The sequence below is a fragment of the Colletotrichum orchidophilum genome, assembly GCF_001831195.1.
Source record: "Colletotrichum orchidophilum strain IMI 309357 chromosome Unknown Scaffold_39.1, whole genome shotgun sequence".
Lineage (NCBI taxonomy): Eukaryota > Fungi > Ascomycota > Sordariomycetes > Glomerellales > Glomerellaceae > Colletotrichum > Colletotrichum orchidophilum.
Window position 1 is genome coordinate 283160 of NW_019172995.1, and position 25898 is coordinate 309057.

Genomic DNA, 25898 nt, shown 5'->3' on the forward strand with positions numbered 1-25898 from the left:
TTACAATGGAACCGGTTAGAGCCCTCGTCGGCGCAGCTTTGTCTTGGATTCTTTAGGGTTTGGGTATCTACGGATACGCGGTTCCTAATTTCAGACACAGCTCCAAGACGTTTGTTTGGGGAACCGCATTCGGGATGGGCCTGCCTATCGTGGTATGGAGGGCGATGGAGGGGGTTGTCAAACCTCGACTCCTTTTGGGATATGCGATGTGCAAACAGGGAGGCTTTCGGCCAAAGGGCTTAGCGTTTTGGTAGTTGAATCCTAAGGGTTGGATAGGGCTGAGAAGTGGTGGTTTTTGTGCCTGAGTTGACAACGTTTTTCTTTTCCCGCCCTCCCTCTTTCCTGACTAGTTTCGGTTCTTGTGAGAGAGCTTGGCCTTGAGTTTAAGGAGGAAGGGGGGGGGGAGGGCAAGCGTGAACATGGTTTACGTGAAGAGTCGCCAAGTCTTCAAGGCTGGTATTGGGATTCCTTTGGAAGGAATCGAAGGATGATGGGGGTTGCCTAAGAGACTAGTAATGATAGTCCTTGTAAGGGAGAAGGAAAGGGATGCGCGATGTGGAAGGAGCTCTTAGGCCGGGGGAGCCCAGGATGACTATTTTGGTGGCGCCTTCGGGGTTAGTGTTCTAGAATGTCGATGTTATGGATATAGAGGCGTAAGTGGCTTTTGTGACATGTGAGAATTGAAGAATGGAAGCTGACAAGATGCGGAAGGAAGGGAAGAATGTTTGAGATGATGTGGTACAGTGGCTCTACAACGTAGTATGGAAACCGGCTAGGCACGGTAGATGGCAAGTGTGGGGGCTGGAAGGAATCAAGGCAAGGTTGTGACATATGCTCGGTAATTGGATATTCGGAGTTGAAGAGGTACTTGCGGTGACTTGACTAGGTGCGTTGGCTTGAGGACTGGGACTTTTGGTGAAAGAGTCAGACATGTGGCTTGATGGTGGAATTGACAAGTCAACAAGTCAAGGGTTGCAACACGTGGTGTGTTGGCAACGCCTCTTTTCTGACCTGAATGGATCACGCACAGTTGGGCAGAGAGAGTTTGGGCGGACTTGGGCGAAGGTTGTTTTGGCGCTTTGGGTTGTTGAGATCTATGCATGGGAGCTTTCAAAGGCTATGGGCAGTGACGCGTACCGAGTTACTTCCGGTCACGTATCACGGGCTATCTAGCTGATCAACTCGAGTTGAATAGACAAAGCGTCGTTTTCAACCCAATTTGTCGCAGGATGTTCCATCATTTCCAAGACGTACCTTGATACATGACTAAGCAAGTTGTAAAAGTTGCATGGATGACATGAGGGTTTCGATATCTTGATGAAATGTTAGGTTCAGAGGTGCAGGTCGGTGGAAACCCTAGAATAGACAGGCCCGTTTGGAAATGATTGCCAATACGAAAAGTCCTATTGCTAGTGGCGGCGCTAGGCTAAAGTCTTCAATGACAGTAAAATATTCAGGTCCCACAACTCGACCAGCCGTAACTACCTTCTCCCAAGCAGTTGTCATCATTGCGACAGCTTGTCTATTCCGCAACTTAGACTGACTCTTCTGTAACAGGCAATTCTCAAGCAGCCTTTCTTAGAAGAAAAAAAAGGTTCCGTTGTGGAAGACCTCTGAAACCCGCCATGCAAAGTGCCTTCTCTAGTCTCATGTACTGTCCATTGAGTACCCCCAGGCAAAGGACAGTTGGAGATTGGTGTAGTATCAGACTTCCCTTCACGAGATGTTGCACCAGCCAGAAACGGCATCGAAATAGCGGTACCGTAAAACGTCAGTGTGAGGAGCTGGAAGTTCAAAGTATGGGTATTACTACGGCGGTAGAAACAAGCTGGAAGGCCGGTACTAACTAGATGAATTGGTCACATGGTGTTGATCAGGCGCAAACGACTGAAGTTTCCGGATTGAAGGATTGAGGAATGATCAGGTTTTTAATCTCGTCACAATGTATCGTTGTTTGGTGGTTTGCTATAAGATCCGGCTGCGATTTATGCGAATGGGAGCCCTGGTTGATGGTATATAAAGGTGAAGGTGGGCCTTTCCGCCACGTCTCGGATGTTGTTTGATATATATCGTTCAGAAACCGCAACCCTTTCCATTCCAATCGTAAAACAACTTGCCTGCTGCCTTTCCCACTAGCTGTAGTCCTCTTTGGGTTAAAGATGTGGTATTGTCTACGACATGGTCTTCAGAGAAGGCTTTAGTTCGTCTTCCCGCTGAGTCGAGCGCATGACCCTGTAGCATCAGCCACCAAGATCAAGCGAGTTGTCCGACTGAATTGAAGTTGTCACTGGCTAACGAGAGATTGCAAATCTGGGTGGCCTCAGAATTGGCAATGTGGAGCGGGTTTCCCGGTTACAAAGGCCGTGAATCTTTCGCCGGGACCTGTTGTTGGTTTCGTTTCACTTTCGGGCAATTCGGTTGCGGCTCAGCATCATAGCCGATATGCAATGCAGCAGGCGTGACTTCACCCGTCTACCACTGAGGGCCGAGCCTTTGCTTCGGCACTGAGAGTGCCATAACTTCCGTAAAGTTCCAAGCCTTTGGTGTAGGCTCTGGCACTTGGCCGTGTTCCGGGCCTGCTGATGCTCTTTTCTCCATTAACCATAATCATATCTTCCCTGTCCTGATCATTGTAGGGACTCTATTATAAGCCTACTTGTCGTTGCGCCTCCGTCTCAGATGGTGGTGAACGACGTGGATGAACACATGCTATCGACGATGAGGTACACCGCGACGAAGGAGTCGTATCAGTGTAACATTCCTACGTCACGGCCATGCTATTCAATCAAAAGGTCGACCAAGAATTCAGAATGTCCATAAATCCTTGACATCGATAGCAGTACAATTCGAGCCGAAAGAGAATGTGGAATCTAGCAACATCTTCTCTTCCAAGTTGGAATTCTTCCTAATAGCGAGACTCTCCACCTTGACCCAAAATAACGTTTTCACCCCGTCTGACCGTATCAGCCGACATCTCAAACCTCAAGTCCCTCGGTTCTGAACCCTCCGTCTCGAAGCGTTGCGTACTCTCGCCACATAACTCACCCGACGGCCCAGACGTGTCTCGCTTATGAAGATGGACCTCGCTCGTGTCACTCGTGGCCGTAACCCCCGCTGCTACTGCCCTCTTCCTCTTCTCCCCATGCTTCCAGCACCTCCAGATCAGAAATCCGACGATACCCACAACAACGAGTGTCCCAAACGTCGCTCCGATTGCGAGACCGGCCACCGCACCTCCTGATAGCCCCGCGTCATCGCTCGGCTTTGGTATGTTTGTTGCGGTAGATGTTGCCGCCGGGGACAAAACGGATGACAACGATGACGACGGTCCGGAGGACGCAGCGTTGCGGGTGATGTTGAAGTAGTGGGACGTCGAACCAGCCCCTCCCTGTCCGGCCGGCGTTATCACAAGGTAGTAAACGTTGCTCAGATCCCGGTCGTGAGAGGCCCAAAAGCGGTGGAAGCCGACCCGCCACGTCCACCTCGTCGTTTGTTGGCCCACTAGTTTGTCTGGGGGTAAGTAAAAATCTTCAGATGATGCAGCAGAGAGGAATACATTTTCATCGTGTATACCACTTATACGAACAGTACGCCGGAAAAAAAAAAGAAAGAAAAAAAAAGGGAACTTACAAAACAAGGTGGCAGAAGCTGGCTCTGACTCCTCGGACACTTGAATTATGGTTAAATCAATGGCTGAATCATCCGTGGAATCCCATTGAAGGTCTACCAACTCGCCCTCGGCATACTGTGGGTTATCCCGGAAGTCGCCGGTGGGGCCGGCGCCTGGTGGTCGGCGGAAGACGCTTGAACTGCATACCCAAAACAGGAGGCACAGGAGAATAACAGAGGCGAGGCGCATCGTGAGGAGAGATTACATTGATGCCCACTGGGTCTCGGGGGAGACAGCGAAAAGTATTGGCAAGGAAGGATATCATGGACTGAAACTCACTCGAGGGAACGCCAGAAATGCACATATTTGAAGAGGTCCTCTGGGGGAGAGGCGCGAAGGCGGGCCAGCTTGTAAGATCAGGCTGGCAAGATCAGGCTGGTGAGACGAGGATCCTGCTACGCGTCAAGAGTATAAGGCCTATAATCATTTCGACATCATCCATCCACAGATCGTTTCAGCTTCTTCCTGATCGACCGAGACCCAATGACACGTACAGGATCAACAGCCGAAAATAGCAGGGGGAGGGAACATGTTTGCGACACAACACCGCCCGAAATCCTCTCGAGCTTACGGCAGCAGGTACCAACCAGTATAACACATGGACACCCGCCGAAAAGTGATTACCGTCGTCAATGACGGCTTGCTCTGAAAAAGTTCGAACCAAGCTTCGCAAACCGGGAGGGAAAGGGTGGCCCATGATTTGAAATCACAAAGGTCAGCTTTGGCCTTTGGTAGACGCGGCCGGGAAGGGGCTGTGTATATGTGGCAGCTGAAGCCCGAGGAACTCATCGCCGACAGGCAGAATCAAGAAATGAGATGTGTGTAATGCAGTCAAAGCTCGCTTCTTTTCCATTTGCTCCTCCGACAGTGAAAGTATCAAGACTCTGAATACCCAGCCAAGATACTTGGAGCAGGAATAAGTAGACAGGACCAGAGGGCCATATCTCAACTGACTTGAAAAACATAAATATAACGGGCGCAAGGGTTTACTTCTGGCCCCATAGCAACTATAACGAAGACTATACGTTAAGTAGATAGAACAATTACTTACTAGGTATTATATTCTACTCTTCAGGTTGTATAAATGTAGATGGAAAAAAAAAACCGGCACATGCCAACGCTCCACCGCCCCCTGACTCTCCCTCCCTCTCTAACAATGCGTCACCGCCTCTGCTGCTCCGACCCCTCCTCCTCAGCAGCAACTTCATCCCCATCAATCCGAAGCTCATGCCCATCCCCCTCCCAAACAGCCCAGCTCGCCAACACGCCCAACACCGCCACGCCCGCCAGACCCCACCACACGGCACCAACAATCCCGCCCTCGAGCCCCCGGCCGTACAGCCACCCGCACAGCACCGGCCCAATCGTCCTCGCCGCGCTGCCGACGCTCTGCCCCAACCCGTGGATCGTCCCCAGCACAGAGGGGTGCGGTGTGCAGTTGTTGATGAGGATCGTCTGCCCCGGCAGCGCAAACGTCCGGCCCAGCACCTGAAACAGCAACACGCCAAAGATGGCGAACCAGATGGCGGGGCCGCCTTTCGGGCCCGGCGGCGGCGCGGCGTCGGTGGTGGGCACGACGGCGAGGTACGGCACCAAGAAATACGCCACGGGGAAAAAGTAGAGGAACAGACGCCAGGCTTTGACGGTGCCTAGGTGCGCTGACAGGCGCGGGTAGACGAGGAGCTGGAGGGTGATGCCGATGACGCCGAGGACCGCCATGGCCAAACCAACGGACTGTGGGGCCATGCCGAGGCCGCCCGAGAAGCGGAAGGGGAGGTGGGGCGGCGTGGCGGAGGTCGGGGTCGAAAGGAAGACGAACCAGAGCGAGTTGAAGGTGCCGACGTGGAAGGCTAACAGAAAATGGGCGGAGAAGGTCATGAGGACGTTGCGGGTGAAGATGCGGCGGAAGGGGAGTCGGTGACGGTACCGCGGACGAGGTTTTTGTTTTGGAGACGGCAGCGCGGATTCGGGGGACAGTTCGACGTCGACGTCCGTGGTGCTGGCGGAGCTGGAGTGCAGGGGCGTGTACGCCGCATCGACGCCGGCGCCGGCGCCGGCACCCGCTCTCCACCTCCGACGGGCAAAGACGCGGCGGATGAGGGACGCGATTCTTGCTCCGACGCGGGATCCCAGGTCCGGGCCCTCTTCGCGGAGGGCGTCGTGCGTCTCCTCGAGGCAAAGCCAGACGGACAGCGCGGCGCAGGAGAGGAAGATTGCGCTGAGGAGGTTGGGCGCTGCGTAGGGGTACTTTTTAAAGAAGGCGACGTCGCCAAAGAGGGAGGGATAGCTTCCCGCCAAGTCGGAGAGGATACCCCCCAAAATGGGCCCGATGATGACGCCGATATTGAAGGTCATGGGCAAAAGGATAAAGGCACGCGCTTGAAACTTCTTTTCACGGACGATTTCGCTAATCATTGTCCGCAGGACCCCGACGTTGCCGTTGGTCGCGCCGCCCAGGCACCGGAAGAATAAGGCCTGCGCAAAGGACCGCGAGAAGCCGAAGCCGATGCAGGAAAAACAGGTGCCCAAGAGGCCGATCATGAGGACCGTCTTGCGGCCGAAGCGCTTTGAGTCTGCGAGACGGCCCCAGACCATGGCTGTGATGAACTGCGCTGCCGTGAAAGAGGCGTGGAGGATGCCGGCCTGGCTCGAGATGACTGAGTCGGGCAGGCTGGGGTCGAACCATTTGAGTTGGTAGAACATGTAGGACTGGAGTTGGTGGGTTAGCAAAAATGAGAATCCTCTCTTAAGAGAACCCTCCTTTTCATGAGAGAACTCGCGTGTGAACACTTTGGATATGACTAGTTCCATATCTTTGCGCTAAATGAAGTTCACCGAAAGAAGAGGGAGGCGTACCTGCAGAGAGGTCTGAACGAGAGGCTCACTTAACCTCGTCAGCGTAATCACCAACAACTGCTGCTTCTTTGGCAGGTCGCGCCAGGCCACGGGCGGTGGCTTCTCGGGCTTCTTGACGAGCGGCAGCGGTGGCGGCTTGGGGTGCGCTCCGGGGTCCATTGAGAGCGGCGCATCGGCGGCCTCAACCGCGCCGTCGGTCTCGCCCAGCATCATGGGCGTGTCCTCGTCCGCATCGTCGTCCGAGTCTGAGTAATCCCCTCTTTCCGTGTCGGCGTCTTCATCGTGGTGCTGGAGCACCGGCTCGTCCTCCGTAAGCCGCGGCGGCATTGTGTTGGGAGCCCCGGTGATGTCGTAGTCTTAAGTGACACCGACGTCGACCAATTGGGGAACAATTACGGGCGTATCTCGTTGGTCGTTAGAAATGAGTGTCAATCTACGAAAGAGATACAGTGACTGAAGTTCAGTGCTCTATAGGGTCATGGATGCTTATGAGGAAGACAAAAGATGAAGAAATCCCATCCGGCCAACGACAAGTGGACGAAGCAATGCTGACAAGAGGGTTGTTGTTCAAGAGATGAAGTTGAGAAAGGCCGGGGGTCCAGCCAGAATAATAAGATGGACATCGGGGAAAATCCTTCCCAGGCCGGGGCGGGATTGAGCCGTGGGGCGGCAAGGCAATGGGCAAGCGAGCAAGCGCAAAAACGAAACGGAAACGAGTTGCCGCCACTTACCCTCACAAGGGCAAGCATGTAACAAGAGTCAGCCGCTACCGCTCCCAGTCTGGCTTATTCGGCCCGCGCCAACAATTCGTACACTTTTGTCGGTGGGAAGTCGCTTGTCGCAGCGAGTGCAGCTACCAAGCTGACCGCCTAACGCGGGTACGTCACAGAGGTAAAAAGCTGCAAGTTGGCCGAGCCCGAAAAGGCCGATCCCGGCGCCGGTGGGGCACGGGATATCCACAATTTCTTTTTTCAGGGCCGACCGTTAGGTTGACCGGCGCGCCGGATTACGTGCGTCAAACTTACCGTTGCGGAGCTCCTTGGCAATTCGCCTTCTAGCCAGCTTTGATGAACAAACTTTGGCTTCTATCCCTACGGAATTTGCGTCCATCACGGCTTAATCGAAGAGCGAAGAACGACGTATCAACAGATGGAAACTTTTGGCGGACGGCCATCTTGAAGCGACCCACTGCCGGCCAAACCACGAATGTCGCAATCTGCCGATTCGGTTCCGAAATCACCACGCCGTCCGATTTCGCTCAGCACTACGACTAGCAAGCGCATCTCTAGTCATGGTGTCATGTCTCTTCAGTTATTTCAACGTCTTAAGAACGAAAACTCAGTTATTCATTGAACCATGAAGTCTTCCGGCTTGTAGCCGCATATGTGAAATACATTAAATATACAGGTAAATCCTTGCAATACAGCAGAAAGCCATGCATCAGCCAACCGTCATTTTCCATTCACTTTCGTTTCCTTGTCCCGCGCAACGCCAAGAATGCAGAAAATGTTCACGTTTGTGTTAGAGTAGCACCAGACGAGTGGTTTACACCATCTCTCGCGGTTGGTGCGCCGAGCCCAGGTCGTTGTTCCGGTAGTCGCGACTACCGCTCCTCTCTTTCGTCGGCTGCGTAGGATCCGCAACCATGCTCGTCAACCCGACGCTTTGGTTCTGGTGAGAAGGAGGTTGGTAGGCGGGCGGAGCGCCGGTATAAGCGTACCCGCCTTGCGTGGATGCTTGCCTCCAGGGCTCCGGGTTGTACCCGCCCGTTGCCTGGTTGCCGAACTTGGCGGGCAGCCGACCGCGGACCCACTTGCCTTTGAAGGTGAAGAATAGCGAGACCAGAAGGAGTAGAATAATGACGGCGGCGAGGAAGTAGTTTAATCGGCGGTTCATTGCGAACGAGAAGCCCCTACGTATGTTAGCACGTTGGTGGTGTTGTTCAGAGTGGGGAGACGTACAAGAATGCGTTGAAGGTGCCTAGGGCAATTGTGATGCGGCCGAGCCATTGGTGGACAATTTTGTAGGGCGTGTCTCGCTGCGTCTTCTTGTACTTTTGGTGGTGCAGAAAACCAATTGCAAATTGGGCCAGGAGGAAGCCAACGACGATGAAACCGATAATCTGATGCGCCGACTTGAAGCCACGAGACTGTTATCCACATTAGCATTGACGTATTCCCAATTGAATTTACCGGGACTTACACGTGTATACCAGAAGCTGGTCAGAACACCGAGCACGAACCCAATGAGGACAATGACCAGGGCAACGCCTTGGTTGAGGGCGTGCCATCTGACCATGTTGCCAAAGCGGAGGAGAACGGCGCCAAAAGGGATGAGGAAGACCAAAGAGCCCACCATCAGGACCGCGTGGAAGATGGACTTGTAATCTCTCCTGCCATCATTGGCAGAGACCTGCGTCGTGCCCTCGTTGACGGAGTTGACCTTGAGCATGGGCGCGTCGCCGGGGCCAACTGTGCGCTTCATGTTGATTGTGAATCGACCAAATTCCTCGTGGAACTTGACAGACGTGTCCTGCTTGTTCGAAAAGAAGCTTCCCTTGGGACCGACGGCGTAAATGGCCTTTTGATTTTCGTTTGAGACGTCGATCCACCCCCCAACCCAGCTCCTGCAGTGGGCGGTGCATCGCGCGCTGAAGTACATGGAATCGTTAAAGACACCAGTCCCAGCGAGGACATCCCACTGCATGTTGTTGTAGTAGGTCGGCTCGTAGTTTCCGTAGGCTATGCGAGGTGAGAAGGTGACATTGTTGCCGGTCTGGTCGCGGTACATCATGAAGATCAAGCTGCCGGCCATTTGATCCTGGCCAATGCCGATGGCAGCCCAGGTACGCTCGATGGGGGCCCGCATCGTGAAGAAGATGTCCTCGCCGCTGTCTTGGGGGACGGTGAACCCAAAGGCGACATTGTTTTCCGGGGCGATAAAGGTCGATTGGCCGAAATCATCGTCCTTGGAACCCTGTGCAAACGAGCCAGTCGCAAAGGCGGCTGTGAGAAGCAGTCAAATGTCAGTGTGAGGTTCCTGCGAGATTGACGAGGTTGCCGACAGCGTGTCCAGGGTCTCTGAGCAAAATGTTTGCCTGCGCCTCTGAAAGAAAGAATCTATTGGTTTGAAGCTGAAGGATGACGCCAACCCTCGTCGCCGGGCTGGGCCGCCTATGGGGGGAGCGCGCAAGTAAGCAGCTAGGGCACTGACCTGCAGCAAGGGCAACGCGCCCAAGGGTAGAAAATAGCATCGTCGCGAGTCTGTCTGAGGTCGTGGCGGCCGTGGCGCCTGTCGTCAATGGGAAAACAGTCGTGAACGGGATTCGACGTGATGACTTGAATGGAAGGAGGGAAGAGGAAAAGAAAGACAAATAGGCAAGAAAAGTAGCAGAGTCGTCAAAGGGGTAGAGGGAGAAATCAGGAAACGCAGATTAACTGCTAGTTTGGGCGACGCAGGCTGTCTGAAAGGCAAAATAAGGTACTTGGCAGACGACACATGCGCCAGCGTCAAAAAGGCCCGTCTTGGCAAGTAGGTATGTACCTTTTTTCCTCATCCGTCCGTCCCTTCATATCTAACAGCAACTAAGGTAGTCCGTAAGGCACCTTAAATGTAGGTAGTAAGAGAGGAAGGTACCGTCCAGAGGGATGAGTAACGTCCCTCCCGCCGACCTCACTCCCCTCTCTTGTCCCTCCCTCTCTCTCTCTCTGTCTCTATCTCTCCATGTCTATTTCCCAGTGAGGTCTCTGCCCACCCAAAGCAGCCGTCTCACCTACCTACTGACAATTCAATTGGTACTTGATGCTTGATTAAAGCTGGGCAATTTCATCACCAGCAACACCCCGGCAACCATTTGGCAGATCAGGCACAGTGGAGGCACCAGCATCAACAGGGGCCGTCGCAAGTGGTCGTCAGTGGTCCCTCCCCAGGCCTCCAGGGGCAGCTAGTAAGGCCACCTCCGTCTCTTGTCCAATCAGGTCACGTCTTTTACAGAGAGAATGGAGTATCCTTCCCCAATTCAATTCTTTGTCCACCCCTGCTCCTGCACCGTTGCATCTTACTCGGGGCTAGAATTTTAGCTTTGGAGATGTCCCCGCAGCCACTTCACAGCCTGCAATTGCGCCTCTGTTTACGACACCCAACAGACCCAACACCCTCCGTCGTTCCCCCCTTTTCTCGTCAATCGCCATCCCTTGACTGCGGAGAAAGTGACTGTGGACGCCGTAGCGCCGCATCGAGCACAAGACAGGGTGATTGTTCGCTGCAGATTGGAATGTCATTCCAACCCCCCGGCTTAAAAAAACTCTCAAGAATCTTCACAGTCTCCAGCTTTTTCTCCCTTCTCCAGCCAAAAAAAACCATACCGATAGGACAAGCTTTCCGCCCCATCGCCGTCTTCTCTCGCTTACCACCAAAAGAGGCCCGCGCAGTTGAGATGCTGGCTGATATCGTCCAAAAACTTCAAAGATGACCAATTGTGCGTCTGGGCTATTCGCCGTAATGAGCATTTACAACGCACTGATTGGCCGTCGTCCCATCTGCTTCATTGCCGTACGGCTAATGTCTTTTCCGCCCACGGCCAATCAACACCCCCCTACACTACTTTCACGCGCCAACTGGTCCCGACTCTCAACAGGACAGGTCCATGCTTCCAGCAAGCTTTCGCTTTCGAGAAGGGCACTTTTAGGTTCATGTTCTGAGGGCTTGCGTGGCTGCTCCTCAAATAGCTTCACGATACGAGATACCAAAACTCTGTCATGTGAGACACTTGCGACATGCGGTAAAGACTGACTGTATTCTTTGTAATAATAGTAGGCACTGTCTCAAAACATCCACTCAACTCTTAATGATCGGACGAGGCAATCGTGTTGTTATCAACCTCAAGATTTGGAAAGCAAAAAAAGGAAGGGCAAAAACTCAGAGAGGGCCACGTGGCATGGCAGAGAATGGAACATTCACCCTCAGTCCATCCACGCATCAAAATAGCTTGTGTTCAAGCGTCATCTCGGACTCGGGCTCGAGACCGACGCAGGCGCGGAAGATGTTGGTCAGCGCAGCGCGCTGCTTGCTCAACGCGTTGATGACGGGGGTTCCCGGTGGTGTCAGCGGCGCCTTGAGCATGTAGCTCAGGATGCTCAGCACACTGTGGAAGCCCTTGAAGTCTTTGGTCGCCACGCCGTCCGACGACGACGCCTTCCACTGGATGCGCGTCATCATCTCGGCCACAAGCACGAGGTCGATGATGAGCGGCGACGCCAGCAGTGAGTCCTCGCATACGTTGAAGAGCGAGATGGTCTGGTGCCCGCCCATGAAGATCTCGGCGTAGTACTCGTCGAGCGCGCGCTTGTTGTCGCCCACGGCCGGCATGTACTTGATGACGACGGTGTGATCCGGGTGCTCGCCTTCCTTGTACAACACCGTATTGGCCTCGACCATGTCGTCCACCACGTTGGACTTGCTAATCTCCTTGGACCGGAACTGCTTGTGCGAGCTGAGATTCTTGCCGTCGTTGTTGCCCAGGTGGTTGTAGCTCGCAATGGAGGTTAGCTTGATGCCCGCGTTGATGAGGAAGTCGACGAGGGCCGATTTCATCTTGGTCTGGCCTGACTTGAAGTCGTCGCCGCCGATGAAGGACCCATGCTTCTCGGCGAGTTCGATGGCGCCGGGGACAAAGGTGTTTTGCGGGGAGCCGTTGATAAAGGGGACACCCTCAAGCGTGCAGGCGACGGAAAAGACGGTCGAGGGCGAGACCTCCTCATGGCCCTCCTCGATGGCCTTGAGCAGGTTATCGGCGGTGTCGTTGATGCCCGGAATGATATCGGCGTAGCGCTCCGTGTTCGCGGTCCACTGTACAATAACCTTGTCAAGGCCGTTGGCCTCCTTGAAGTCTCTATTCTCACAATCAGCACCAGCAACACAAAACAATTGACAACGCCGCGTCTCAGCCTGCAGAGAAACCATACCGAATGTCCTTGCGGATCTGCTCAACATGAGCCGTGCAGGCCTTGCTTCCCGGAATCAAATTGTCGGCCCTGTCCTCCTGGTTGGCGGCGATGAAGTCGGGGTAGTAGATGCTAGGCAGCGGAACCATCTCGGCCATCTCCTTCCTAACCTGCATCTTGAGCGTGGGCTCCAGCACCTGAGCACGGTCCATGGCGTCGGCGAGGCTCATCTTGCTAATGTCCCAGCCGCCGATGGCCAGGTCGTTGGGGTGGACCATGGGAAGCAGGTCGTGGAAAGGGATGTTGACGTCCTTTGCGGTCTCGGCGTCGGTGCCCAGCTTGACGGTCGACCCCATGATGACGGAGCCGTAGTAGTTGGCGGCGCGGGGGCCCTCGCGGGTGTCCCACTCGAGGCCACGGCGGTTGGCGAGAATGCCGGCTGTGACGGTGGTGCCGTTGTTGCCACCCCAGCCGACGAGCATCATGCCGACCTTGGGGACCTTGCGATCCGTCTTGAATTCGTAGAGCGTCTCGGTGGGCTTGGCAACATACTTGCCTGCGGCGTTCTTGGTGACCTTTGTGGTGCGGTAGGTGTACTTTGAAAGGATCTCGGCGTCGTTGTAGACGACGTTGGGGGAGTCGACAGTGAAGAGCTCGCGATGCTGGGGGTGGAGGTTAGTAGTAGCAGCGGTCACGGCGCCGTTGCCGTTGCCGTTGGGGTCCGGTCCATCTCCGTGCACGGAGCCCGAGTCTGCCTCTGCATGGGGAGCCATGATTTGAAGAGGGTTGGTTCAGCGTTCAGTTGGTATATGGGCTTTTTCTCGTTGATGAGAGAAAGGGGCCTTTAGAGATCAAAGGCCGAGTCCGCTGAAGCCCCGGGGGCGGCTGAGCAGCGGGCTCCTGCGTACGGGTGATGGACCCTGGAACATTGAGGTTAGCACATGTTTTGTTGGTGATGAGATATTCATGGACGGTGAGATGTGAGTGAGTGAGTGAGTGGTGCTTACGAGTTGAGGAGGTTAGAAAACGTCTTGACGACGGGGGTGACCGCGACTCGTAAGCGCGATCAAACAGTTGGTTTTGTTTGGTTTAGTGGTGGTTTTTTGTAAAGCTTGGGATCCTTGTGAGACTATTCTCAATATTTTCCTGGTACATGGGATGAAGAGAGAAGAGAAAGAAGGAGAAGAAGGAAAAAGATGTTACGGAGCGTGCGGCGGGTATAAGGAGTGAAATAGTTCGTCCAAAGCTGGCCAAGGGCCAAGGAGCTATCCGGGACGCCGGCGGAAGGACGAGGAAGAACGTGGAGCTAAGTCGTCCGTTGTTGGGAGGGGCGGTGAGACAGACGGACGGACGGACGGGCGGGGGGGCTTCTGAGTGACAGGCCACCAGGGGGAGAGCACAGCTTTGGTGGAGCTATCTGTACTTCCTTGAAGTCAGGCAACTTCTGGTCACGGTAACGGCGCGTCGTCGGGTCTAGGTTTGATTATTTTGGGCACGTCTGCATGGATGAAGCCGCCGCGAGGGTGCGGGATAAAAAACTGTAGTGCGAGGATGAGGTAAGGGAAATACAGCAGCGTGCGATGTGGCTTGGCGTGGAAGAGAGACGAGCGGTATCTTTCGTGTGATGTTGATGAGGGAGGCTGCGCGAGGCCAAGTGGACGCGACGCAGATAAGCTCTGCAGTGTTTTATGCATTACCTTATCTAGTGTCTCTTTCTCTATCTGTCCTCTGTCATTCTTTGTCAGTACACATCCGATGAACCGCAGGGCATGGCGCGTGGCCTCTTTTGTGTCTTCTTCACATGCCGCCGCCGTGGTGAGGTACACACACAACTTTATTCCAAGGTACATTTCCAAAGTTTGTACCAAAGCGAGAAGAAGCCTAAACTTCTGCCCGTGTTCACCTGATTCTCATGGTCACCACTACGAGAGACGGAAACAAATAACAATTCCCCTGGGGACTCGATACCTGATCACCAAACCTTCACTCATCTTAAAATCGTGACCGTAACGGTGTCCAGGAGCTGCGTCGTCACCAGGAACCCGACCCAGTGGCTCGACGGGTGGTGGGGGGGCACTCTTTCGACCCTCCCCCTCGCCCCCAAAATGTTCTGAGGTGGACAAGTATGGGCACGCGCAAGCGAGATAGAGGGGCACCACAGCGACCGACCCCGCTATTCTGATTGGGTCCGAGTCCGTGCCCCAGGCGTGCCTTCCCCTCCCCCTCCCCCGGCGACCTCGGAGCGGATTCTTCGGCTGAATGCGGGGCCCCATTGTGGGAGGCTGGACGCTGGAAGCTCGGAGCAAAGTGGCAGTACCTTATCCGTAAATTTGAGCTGGCTAACGATTGTCCTTTTGCCATGTCCCCCAACAAAGTGCTTAGTGTTCTCTCTTCGATCCTCTAGATGCATTTCAATATCGTAACGACGAATGAACCTGCTCGACATCTGCTCTGCCCCCGTCTTCAATCTGCCCACCAGACTAGGTACCACCCTCCATCTCGGCTAATCTTCCACTGAGCTGATTGCTGTCCGTCCCTCCAACCTCTCCCCCCACCTCTACGTGTCTGGCCTGCAGGACGCGCCAGGGTTGAGAGAAAACGTACGCAACGACAGCTAACCTACGTGCGCTAAAGGGCTTCGGTTGCGCGTATAGCGTGATTTAATATTGGACAATCCTTTTTTTCTTTTCTTCCTTCCCTTTTTCCCCCAGACAGAGTATCCATCGGCATACGTAGCAAGAATCCTCTCGCCTCCCATAATCCCGAACGACGAAGCGAAGCGCCCCATCTCGGCCGAAGGAGCAAAGGAGGTCCTTGACCGCTTCTGTTGCCCTCGCCAATTTGACGATTTCTGAATGGGTTGCCGAGGGAAATGAACACATCGCTCTCTTAGGAGGAGTTTGCGCTGCAGGTAACTATCTGTGGTAGGTATCGACAGACAGAGGTGAAGCAGGGCACGCGAGGCAACCCGCGACTCTCCGAGTCTGCCGAGCGATTTACCTCACATTTTACAGTTGGGGTTTAACTGTCATGGGACTCCTCATTCCACCGTTCTTGGCGGAACTGGCACGGAGTGTCGGAGTAGTTCGTGTTGTCCGCTCCGCTCATGCCGGGATATGCCTTTCACGCAAAACAGAGGAAAGGGGAAAAAACACCAATACCCGCCGCCGAGGCCCGCGATTTTCGGCCATGGGTCCTCGGCGCGAGCATATTTGCTCTTCTCAAGTTTATCAAGGCCAGAGCACGAATAGTCGACGAACTCGCCTTATGAACACCTTGGCCCCCCTTGTCAACCTGTAAAGTATAAAGTTTCCCAGCGCGCCGTTCAGAAGTTTTTTGCTTAGATGTTTCTTTTCTTTTCAATTTTCTACAGTGTCCGGCGATGTGACTCAGGAGTGTGTCGGAAGCGGAGATGCTCAGGATACCGTGCCAGACAGAGGATTGTCGTCGTACCACGTGACCATGAAAAAAGCAATAGCGAGGCCTACAGCAACACCAAATCCTTCGCTGCAATGACTACGATCAAAATTGGCGTTATTGATCAGCTCTTGTCGCAGAGTGCGTCCCCCACCATGATGGAACTGCCGCATCAGCTTTGTTGTATAAGTAGCGAGGTAAAAAGCCTTCGTTCAAAAAACGACTCGCGAGCAAGTAGGGCTGCCGGCGATGGGTTACGACGCGAGTTTTTAGCCCAAGTGGATGCTCTGTTCCATCTGCTGGAAACTGCGTTACACGCGCATCTAATGAATGGAGGGTTCCATCGTTCGCGTGCTTCAAGTCATTGTTCAGCGGGGTGCTGCACCTAAACTCTTGATGCAAAAAAATTCAATCTATAGAGGCCGCTTTCTTAGAGTGCTGTTCGGCCCCCAAGACTTATCCTCCTAGGTTAGGGGAGAATAAAAGCAGTATTACACTTCATAGGAATTAGTAGACACGGGGAGCCAAAATAGCGGTGGGCAGAGGGCTGTGAGCGGGTTGGCTGGCAGGGCGTTGAAGTGAAGATGTCACGACCACAGGAATTGTTCAAATATCGATCTTGAGTGAGTTTGGTACACCCAAATCCAAGTAATCAGGTGGGAAAACATAAATTTGTGGACATAGTGAAAATCCCATCTCGAAGAACCGTGTTTCAACTCCCTCCAGTGCTCATCCAAGGTCTTGTAATAGAGACAGACCCCCCCAACAAAGCCAATCGCCATTAGAGAACCGCATCTTTTCCGAGATCTCCGCCAGGATCCATTAACAGCTCCCCCGCCAATGTTCACCTACCTACGAAAAGCAATTCTCTCTCTCTCTCTCTCTCATCAGTGTTGAAACAATGAAAACTCCGATGGAGCCTTCTTCGCCAAAACAAATCACGTAAGCTTGGCTTTTCCACACACCGAGCCCGAACGCGCCGGGCCGGAATCATCGTGCGGACGCCGAGTGGGGGGAGGCGAGGAGGTTCCTCGACGGCGGACCCGCATTTCCGGACTCGGGGAATAAACAAACAAGTATGGTGGGGGCGGGGGGGATATTCTTTATCTTGAGTCTTCAAGGTCTCTCAAACCATCATGAAACACTGTGCTTCCCTTCCCCCCCATCCCAGTCTTCAAGTCCCGCGCTCTCGAGCAGAAGAGAATGAGGACGGAATCCGTGGCGGTTAGGTAATCTCGGAACTCCGGAGTTCATTATACCAGCGATCTGGATTTCGGAAACACTCATCTACACACACACACACATGTACGGACACATGTCACCCCAACTCCGCGCGGCACTCAACACGAAGTCAAAAGAGAAAGAAAGCGGCCGCCGCTCCCACCATGTCCCGTCATTCCCGCTGACATACACCACCACACCACCTTAAACCAAAAAAGCCTTTTTTTGCCTCCGCTTCACACCCCCTCCGCCCCCGCCCCCCCTACTCCCCCTACCCAACATCTTTTCTGTTCTAGAACAAAGTGAGGCTTTCTGAAGTTTTGACCCGTCCCCCGGGATGTGGACTCAGAGGGGTGGAGCTGAATCGGAAAGCGGGTGTTTTAAGTCGATCGTTCCCCTAAAACAAATGCATGTTTGATAAAGGGGTTCGGGATTGTGGTGTTCCCTGACTTGCATGCTAGACGCGAATTTCTGCTAGGAACAAACAGAGTTTAAAACATTACAAATTCTCCGAATACACACTCTATTACAACTACGGTGTTCACCTGTGGTGGAAGAAGGGCTTACCGAAAGGCTTATCGAAAGACTTAGCCTTTTTTGGGCGCGTGAGCGTGTCCCTACCCGTGATGACGCCAGCTCAGGCACAAATCGAGAGTTCAGACGACGGAAATGTAGCATGCATGCATGCTGTTGGGCCGGGTCCGCCGAGCCGGGCTCGCGCATTACACACGTCCGGCCACCGCAGTGGCGCGCACTCGGCCAAGAATGAGGGACTGACTACCTACTTTTCGGGCCATTTTCGGGCCAGAAAGCACACTCGTGGGGAAATTTCTCGATCGAATCCATTCATGCAAAGGGGTCGGTTGCACCGTCGTCTCTACGTTTCTTCGGAAACGAGCTTTGCGCAGGCCGTCGTAGATGGGTACCTCAGGGTAGGTGGTATTGTCGTAATTCAGGCCCCCCAAGAGCGTCGAAATTGACAAGGTCCCCTGCCTCTTGCAGGCGCATCTGCAAAAAAAGAAAAAGCTCTTGCGGATCACCCCGACCCGTATCGCGTTGCTCCACCCGCAACTGGCAGTGACCTTGTCATTTTGGATGCTTGTTTCTCAGGATCCGAGGTGATCGCTTGTTTCACCACGGGAGAGTAAGGAAGCCAAGATCTTCCCAACCAAGCCGAGTAAATACGACCAAGTTCATAGGCAACATCAGGATCACAGAAAAAAGATTGAATGGAGACTATTTTCAAGAACCACAAAGCATCGTTATTTCATCAAGACACTTCTATGTAGCAGGACTATAGACAAATTCCCAACGTATCCACAGGATATCATGTAAAGGATGGAATGCAATGATACAAGAGAGAGAGTGTGAGAACAAGCAATGAAGCCAGACACAGTCTTGTGGACTGTTTAACCCCCCCGTTCGACGGGATCGCAGCACTATGCCCCTGGCAGGCTACTCAAAAACCCCGTCGACATCGAAAATATAATGGTGACCGTTCTCCCTGCTGCGTAGCTGTGTACAAACTACTGCCCCGATACTCGGATAAAAAAGTGCGAAACCACTTTAGGCCTTGAAGTCGCGGGCGGAGCGGCGCTCGGCGCGCTTCTTGAGGTTGAACTCGACGGCGCGCTTGCGAGCGGTTCCGGACTGGGTGAATGCGACGGAGCCACCAAAGGGACCGGCAAGGGCGGCATTGCGCAGGCGGGCGACGCAGACGTTGCTGGCGCCACCGACAGTGGCGTCACAGGTCATGCCAGCGGGCATCTGGACCTTGACTGGGAAGTCCATGACGGAGGCGCCGGACAGACCACCAATACCGATGCCGGGGACGTTCTGGGTGACCTCGGCGGACTTGAAAGCAGAAGGATCGGTGCCGCCGGAGGTGCCATCGATGTCAGCCGTGAGGGGACCGGCACCGTCCTGGTTGACCTGGTGGAAAGTCATGGAGATGGTGCCGTCATCGGCGGTGGTGGGCATGCCCTGCTGGGCAGCCATACCGGTGGCGGCCTTGACACCAGTCTCGACGGTGCCCTTGGGGGTCTTGGTGCCCTTGCCAGCCTGGCGGGCAGCAACGTTGGCGTAGCGGCGGGCGAGGTTGGCCTCATGAATCTCACGAGCGGCCTTGGTGGCGGTCGTGTTGCCGGCAGCACCGTTCATGAAGGTCTGCATCATGGCGGCGGCATCGACGGGACCACCACCCTGAGTGCGGCCAAGAGCGGAAGCCCTGCCGGTGCCGAGCTCGCGGTCACGAATGATGGAGGTATCGGCCTCGGAGCCGCAGCGGGGAGAGGCGCAGTCACGGGGAGTGGCATCGATCACTAGATGCTGTCAGTCAAGGCACTTGCGTGGAGTGAAGTTTGTGTTACTTACAAGAGAGACCGGGAAGATTGACACCGTTGGCACCCTGAACACTGTCGATGACACCGTGGGCAAAGACGTTGGTGGCAGCGAAAGCCGCGAGGAGGAGAGCTGAGCCGTACTTCATTTTGGCGGTTGAAAAGATTGGTGAAAGTTGAATAGAACTTAAGAATGTGTACTATTAAAGCGTAAAGGGCCGTGTAGGAGCTCCGGGCTCGTGTCGGAAAGAAAGGCAGATGAAAGAAGGCTGAAGTGAAGATGAGATGCTGATGAGAAGGGAAAAGATGAAAGTTTGACCGGACATGCGAGTGATTCTTATACGAACTTATCGATACTCTGGATGACAGGTCATGGGCAGTCAGTCTTGGGAGACATTTGATGGGGCTTGGCAAGCTAGGGGCCCAGTTCCCAAGGCCAGGGGTTGTGATCGTTGCGCTCTCCTGAGTGAAGCATCTTGCCGCTGACTTCTCACGAAAGATCAGTTGAAGCATTGATCTGACGACTGGACGACACAGGCTGTGTGCACCAGCAAAGAAGAGCTTTGGAAAGATGCGATTGGTTTGTGATCGTTTCGAAGGGGTTTGCGGGTCCTGAGCGATGACCAGGCGAGAGAGAGAGAGAGAGAAACGCCACGCGCAAGGAGTTAGACCGAGTCCAGTTTCTTCGGCAAAGACGGCCAAAATGGATTATGCAGGAACAAGCTGTTGGTGATCTTGGTCCCGATTGGTAGATCTTTGAAAATCATGGTTGTGGGGAAGGGAGGAGGCTCTCTTCAGGAGCAAGGCCAAGGAGTCTCCACGGTCGTTTGGGGCTCGGCGTCGATGAGGGCGACGATGATGTCGGACAAGGTTTAGCGGCGGGAGCGTTCCTGGGAATAACAAGGGCCATCCCATGTCGCACAGCAAAAGATTTGAGAACGACGCTAGGATGGTGTAGATCTTCAAACACGAGGCGTGTGAGGTTGCTGGCCAAGGCCAGCGAGCTTGGGCCAGATACGCCGCTGAGTGATTCCGAGGGAGGTTGAGACTGGGCCAAACACCACGAGATTCGCGAGCAAAGCGTCTCCATTCGTGTTCAGGAAGCTCCGGGAGGCAAGTAGGCGCCCCTCAGGTGTCCATACTCTGAGTACAGGAGAGCGGCGAGGCCATGCCACCATGCCTTCTTGGGTAAGGGCCCCGGATCCCTCGACACAGCTCGACACAGCTCGACTCACCGCGGCCGGGTTCCACTCAGAGACCGAAGACACATCAGGTAGAAGTTGAGAGTACCTTGGGCAAATATTCTGAGGTAGGCAAGACTCCACTATCGTTTCGGTCTTCGGAAAGAAGACGGATAGCCTTAGATTGTGGTCCCTTTTCCATAAGGAGCTGAGTTGATACTCACCGAAGTTAGATTCCAACGTCCGAGGTGGCGGGATCTTGAGTAGAGGATAGTTCACGACAAACTTCGAACCGTCATCAAGAGACGTGAACGACGTGACGTTGTGACATTTCCAGGCGGCCGCTGACAATGCTTGGCAGAAGTAGTAGGCGGGATGAAAGGTCGGCAATGGGATGCCGTCTCGACTCGAGTGACGACAAGCCTTCGACGAGCCGATTGACAGTCCTTGGCGAAACTCTACTATGTAGGCAAAAGAGACACGAACTCGGACGTCGGGGCAATTCCATGTTTCGTCGCGATGCGCACGGTTGTTTCCCCCTTTGCGCAGTTTAACCGACGAGGGGTTGGGTGAGGTGGCATGGTGGGTAGTTGAAGGCGTGAGGGGGATCTGCCGGTAAATCCGCGCGCGAGAAGGCAAGCATAACCAAAAGGGGGTGACGTCGATCGGCGGATATGCTTGTTCTGAGGGCTGTGCAGACTGCCTAGCTCCCTTTTGCGACACATGTGAGAAATCTGCAGCCTCGATGGGTCGCAATCTGAGTTTGTTTGTTTTGGTGATCCCCAGGCCTCGACCTGGTGGTCATGGGGCGGTTCCATCTGGCTTGTCTCAAGAATTGTCATGGCTGCACGGTTGTCGGGTTTGGAAACGAAGCTGATCTGTGAACTCCTTCGCGGCAGCATCGCATCTTCACTTTCGGTGTCGAGACGGTATCTCCGTCATATTTCACCAGAGTTGAGGCTTCCTATCGGTCAGTGTGATTATTTGGCAATTTGTGCATGAGTTTCGTCAACCAGACTGTGCTTATTGCTTCAAACCCGGCCCGAGTCTTCAGGTACAAATTTTTCTCCAAGCTCGCAGTATCAAGAGGGGAGACCAGATTGTTGGATTCCGGGCGTTCGTAATGATGTACGTACGCGTGCCTTGAACCCCAAAGTCCGGGTCGACATGGTTGACGATTATCAGGGTAGCCTGACCAAAAATCTTGCAAGGACCAGGGACAAGTGGCGACCGAGGCAAAATGCCCTGAAATGGCCATTCTTAGGAAGGCTACTGCCGGAAGCTTCTTAAGGTTGCCTGGCCTTTTTCATAAGCAAACGGAGCTATCGGTTAGGGCGGGTCCACCGGTGGATTGCTTGCAGAGACAAATAAAACGAAGGGGCCTTTCGAGCAGTTGTAAGCATCTCATTGTCAAGATTCAAGGTCAGCCCGTAATGTTGCTTGTCTTGGATTCGTCCAAAGTACGAAAAGTGGTACGCCTCCAGATAACTTCAATGAGACGGATACATGAGTGGTGAAGGGATAGATGGCGCAAATTCTGTATCAGTTGCGACGATTCCTGACGAAAGTGATGAGCCTGCTGGTTAATTGAACGAAACCCTGGTCGAAATCCGGTAGGGATTCCAAAGATTCAACGCTGCATAAGGATCCTCGTCCAGATGCTGTTACGTTGGAGCATCATACCAGAGGAGATCTTGTTGTGGGTGTGCCGTATATGCTTGTGGACAGGCGCCTGGACGACAAACTCGTGTGGCTCGTCTCGTTGTCAATGTCTGTCCGCCAAGAGTGACGTTCCTCTCAACTTCAGACTGCCATGAAGCTGGAGTCATTACCAGATGTAAAGGACTTTTGGGCAAAGTCCATGCGGCCCCATCGATTGGAGACAGTCACCACTAAGCAGGGAGCATCGTGAACATGGCCGCAAAACAGTCAGAATGCTGTATAGCCTTTGTAGACGAATTGCAGCAAGAAGACAAACCACATGTGCGAAAGAGGTGATTGTTGGATGCGATGCTCAACGAAAGCAGTGACCGACATCGTCGAGCTCGAGGGTTGTAGTTGGTTGCAACGAAGTCTCTCGTGACGATGTTCCTGGGAGAAGACCACATTGCCAAAGAGGGCAGGAGAAAATGCGCGAAAATGCGCCCAAGTGCAGCTGCAGACGGCCCCAGCGAATAAGGTGAGCAAGTGCAGATGCCAGCTGCCCACCAAGATTTTCCTCCCCTGAACGGCCCCTGCCACTACCGACGTTAGCGCCACTTACACCCCTCTGCGCCTGCCGGGCCCTGATGACTGCCGCCACCCACCCACCTCAGTTTGATGCCTCCCGAGTCCGTCATTCGCCAACGTCCCTGTTTCACTTAACGGCCAGAGCAGGCGTCTTCTCTTGACCTCTCTTCACGGTAGCCAATCCATCTTCTCCAACAGCAATGTTCTCCAACAACAGAGGTGTGGCGCATGAGGTTGGCAGTCATGGGTCGCAACGGACCAAGCATTGTTGACCGAGAAAGCCCTCGAAGCCTCAGGATGCCGAACATGTCGATTACATCCCGTTGCCAAGAAAGCGATATGTCTATTCCTATTCCCCTCACCTCCCGTTCCCACGTTCTGACGACAACCCCAAGTGCCGCTCTACAGGTGAGCATGTGGCGCTGCACCTCGCAGAAGCCAATCCTACCGAAGGGTCGATGGATGTGGCAAAGCTGCCCGTCTAGACAGGCATCTCCAGCCTTCCAGAGTTCCGTTCCGTCTTAATCCCCACCTGCCTGATCCCCAGCATATACACCATGACCCAATCACACGAACACGACCACTCATTTCAATGGCGACAGCCCGCAGAGACATAGCTCTTGGGTGCCATCGCTCACATGTCGGACCGTTCCAGTACGAGGGTCATTCAGCTCGAGATCAACAGGCACTTCCAGATTTGGTGCGCTGGCCTCCCAATGTCCTCGTCCAGAGTGTTGGCATTTGTCCAATATGACATTTGATTCGCCAGCCCGTCCGAGATGTCACTTTAAGCTATCGCCAGGCCCCTGACGGCTGAAAATCTGGTGGTCTCGATTGCATCGATTTATATAAGCGCTCTTCGGAACTTCAATAAAATGGTGATCCTGATTTCTCCATCGCCTTCTTTCGCTGCCTTTTCACTATGCGCGTTGCTTACTCTCTGCCGGTCTTTGTGGGCGTTGCCGCCGCAGCGGCCTGTAACGGCAATGACGCTCTCTGTGGGAAGAAGTATTCAGACGTGACGTTCGTCGGATCCCACAACAGTGCCTTTGTCGGCATCACGCCAGCACATAATCAATATGCATCAGTAACGGACCAGCTTAATCTCGGCGTACGCTTCCTGCAAGCTCAGACCCAGAACAAGGACGGACAGATCCAAATGTGCCATACGGACTGCGCTCTATTAGATTCGGGGCCCCTATCCAAATATCTCGACGAGATTACCACGTGGATGGAGGCGCATCCGCGGGAAGTGGTCACCTTGCTTCTGACCAACATTGACGCAATGCCAGTCACGCAGTTCGGCGACACCTTCAAGAGTACGGGGTTGGATAAATACGTCTTCAAGCCTCAGGAGAAAGTGGCTATAGATCAGTGGCCTACACTTGAGGCTCTGGTTGATGACGGGACAAGACTGGTCGTTTTCATGGGTATGTTTTCCACCGCCTCTTCCAACTCGTCAGCAGTGACTGAGTACGACAGACTATCATGCCGACACGAGCAAAGTCGACTACATCCTCGACGAGTTCCAGTACTACTGGGAGACTCCTTTCGGGGAGACTAACGCAGATTTTCCCAATTGCAACATCGACCGGCCACAGGGCCTCGACCCGAATGGATACATGTATCTTGTCAACCATTTTCTCGACATTGAGCTGTTTGCAGGCATCAAGATTCCTAACCAAATCGAGGCACCAACGACGAACTCCTTGTCTTCCATCGACAAGCAGGTCGACTTGTGCAGAGGGATGTGGGGACGAACGCCGAACGTCGTTTTGGTAAGTTTGACCCCTTTGGGGATACCGAGCTGGCCGAGTTAGCACGGCGTCAACGTCTTGGTTGTCTAGGGGCTGACTGAGGGACACAAGCTCGACTGGATCAACATTGGTGAGGCGATCAAGGCACAGAGTCAATACAACGCTTGAGGAGTGTTTTTTACATTCACGCGATGATGAAGAAGCTAGGACTTTGGTTGTTGATAGAGACAGGCTGCTCGCTGACAACGAGGAGCATATAATTGTTGGTGTGAGGCGGCGATACCAGCTACCGCGGCTCCAGGACCCTCCTGACAGCCCGTCTCGTCTGGGAAACGGTAGATCGACGTCTCTAAGCCGTTTTACGGACTTCTATTGTAGGCGACTCCGTCTGCTTCAGCTCTGACAGGGCTGCGCGTTCCTCTCCACACCTGGTACTGCCCGGTTTGCGACTATTCTTGCGAACATGACCAACTGCCGCTCCGACCGTGATACCAGTCGCCCGTCCTAACCCGTCGCCGTCCAGGCGAAGTGTATTCTTCATGGTAGATGTTGATGTTACGAACGGTATGAATGACGACGACGGTTACAATAACGATGAAGACGACGGTAGCGAGGACGATATCAGTCACGACGTAGTGTTGCGGTGCACTAGAGATTTTCAACGAGCGATACATAGTACTTACCCCGACTATTTGACCGACATATCTAAAACTCAGAAACACTATCCCTCTATTGAGAGGTTTGTCTTATGGTCGGGCTACTCATAATATCCAATGGTGTAAACAGACGTTATCCTCTTAGCCCCTTGAAATAACGTCGCAGTGAAACCGTAATACTTTCCGTCGGCGTCGGCAAATTGCTGGGCGAATTCTTCCTCCGACTGCCGGGAAGCTCGACAACCGTCCGCAAACTCAGAGGCACCAAAAATGGGCCACATCACGCATGGGACCTAGCGTGCATGGCGGTAACGCTCAATCGCAACCATGAATCAGCAGTAGCCGCGAAGAGGATCGGAACACAAGCACTTCGGACTCGTCGACCTCGATGACATGGTCCAGCATAACCTCTCTGCACACCACGATATCGTTCCGATCCAATAATCCGCGTAGTGTTGCCAATCCTTTTTTGCAAGGCCACGACCACCAAATGGTAGCACAGCGTTTAGGATGAGTAAGACTCTGTACCAACGCGAATTGAATTGATACAGCCGAAGATGACAGACATGCGTTGGAGGTTTAGTGCCAGATGGTTTTGATAGACTCAGGCAATGCTATTTTAACGTCAGG

At 53.7% G+C, this 25898-nt stretch overlaps 6 protein-coding genes across 6 annotated transcripts; 1 reads left to right on the forward strand and 5 right to left on the reverse strand.

Annotated features, from left to right (window-relative positions):
- Positions 1-2905: 2905 nt before the first annotated feature.
- CORC01_05630 (uncharacterized protein) lies at positions 2906-3859 on the reverse strand (the record flags this gene model as incomplete). The annotated part of the gene is made up of 2 exons (XM_022617272.1): positions 2906-3501; positions 3631-3859. The coding sequence occupies 2 exons, from the start codon at positions 3857-3859 to the stop codon at positions 2906-2908; spliced, it is 825 nt and encodes a 274-aa protein (XP_022476286.1).
- A 972-nt stretch (positions 3860-4831) lies between these two features.
- On the reverse strand, positions 4832-6853 carry CORC01_05631 (major facilitator superfamily transporter; the record flags this gene model as incomplete). Its single annotated transcript, XM_022617273.1, has 2 exons — positions 4832-6379; positions 6527-6853. The coding sequence occupies 2 exons, from the start codon at positions 6851-6853 to the stop codon at positions 4832-4834; spliced, it is 1875 nt and encodes a 624-aa protein (XP_022476287.1).
- Positions 6854-8071: 1218 nt separating this feature from the next.
- On the reverse strand, positions 8072-9779 carry CORC01_05632 (uncharacterized protein; the record flags this gene model as incomplete). Its single annotated transcript, XM_022617274.1, has 4 exons — positions 8072-8438; positions 8488-8675; positions 8729-9531; positions 9740-9779. The coding sequence occupies 4 exons, from the start codon at positions 9777-9779 to the stop codon at positions 8072-8074; spliced, it is 1398 nt and encodes a 465-aa protein (XP_022476288.1).
- Positions 9780-11503: 1724 nt separating this feature from the next.
- Positions 11504-13241, reverse strand: CORC01_05633 (myo-inositol-1-phosphate synthase; the record flags this gene model as incomplete). The annotated part of the gene is made up of 2 exons (XM_022617275.1): positions 11504-12416; positions 12490-13241. 2 exons carry the CDS (start codon positions 13239-13241, stop codon positions 11504-11506), a joined length of 1665 nt encoding a protein of 554 aa, XP_022476289.1.
- A 5431-nt stretch (positions 13242-18672) lies between these two features.
- Positions 18673-19594, reverse strand: CORC01_05634 (uncharacterized protein; the record flags this gene model as incomplete). The annotated part of the gene is made up of 2 exons (XM_022617276.1): positions 18673-19427; positions 19480-19594. The coding sequence occupies 2 exons, from the start codon at positions 19592-19594 to the stop codon at positions 18673-18675; spliced, it is 870 nt and encodes a 289-aa protein (XP_022476290.1).
- Positions 19595-23777: 4183 nt separating this feature from the next.
- On the forward strand, positions 23778-24780 carry CORC01_05635 (uncharacterized protein; the record flags this gene model as incomplete). The annotated part of the gene is made up of 3 exons (XM_022617277.1): positions 23778-24285; positions 24338-24633; positions 24703-24780. 3 exons carry the CDS (start codon positions 23778-23780, stop codon positions 24778-24780), a joined length of 882 nt encoding a protein of 293 aa, XP_022476291.1.
- Positions 24781-25898: the final 1118 nt, after the last annotated feature.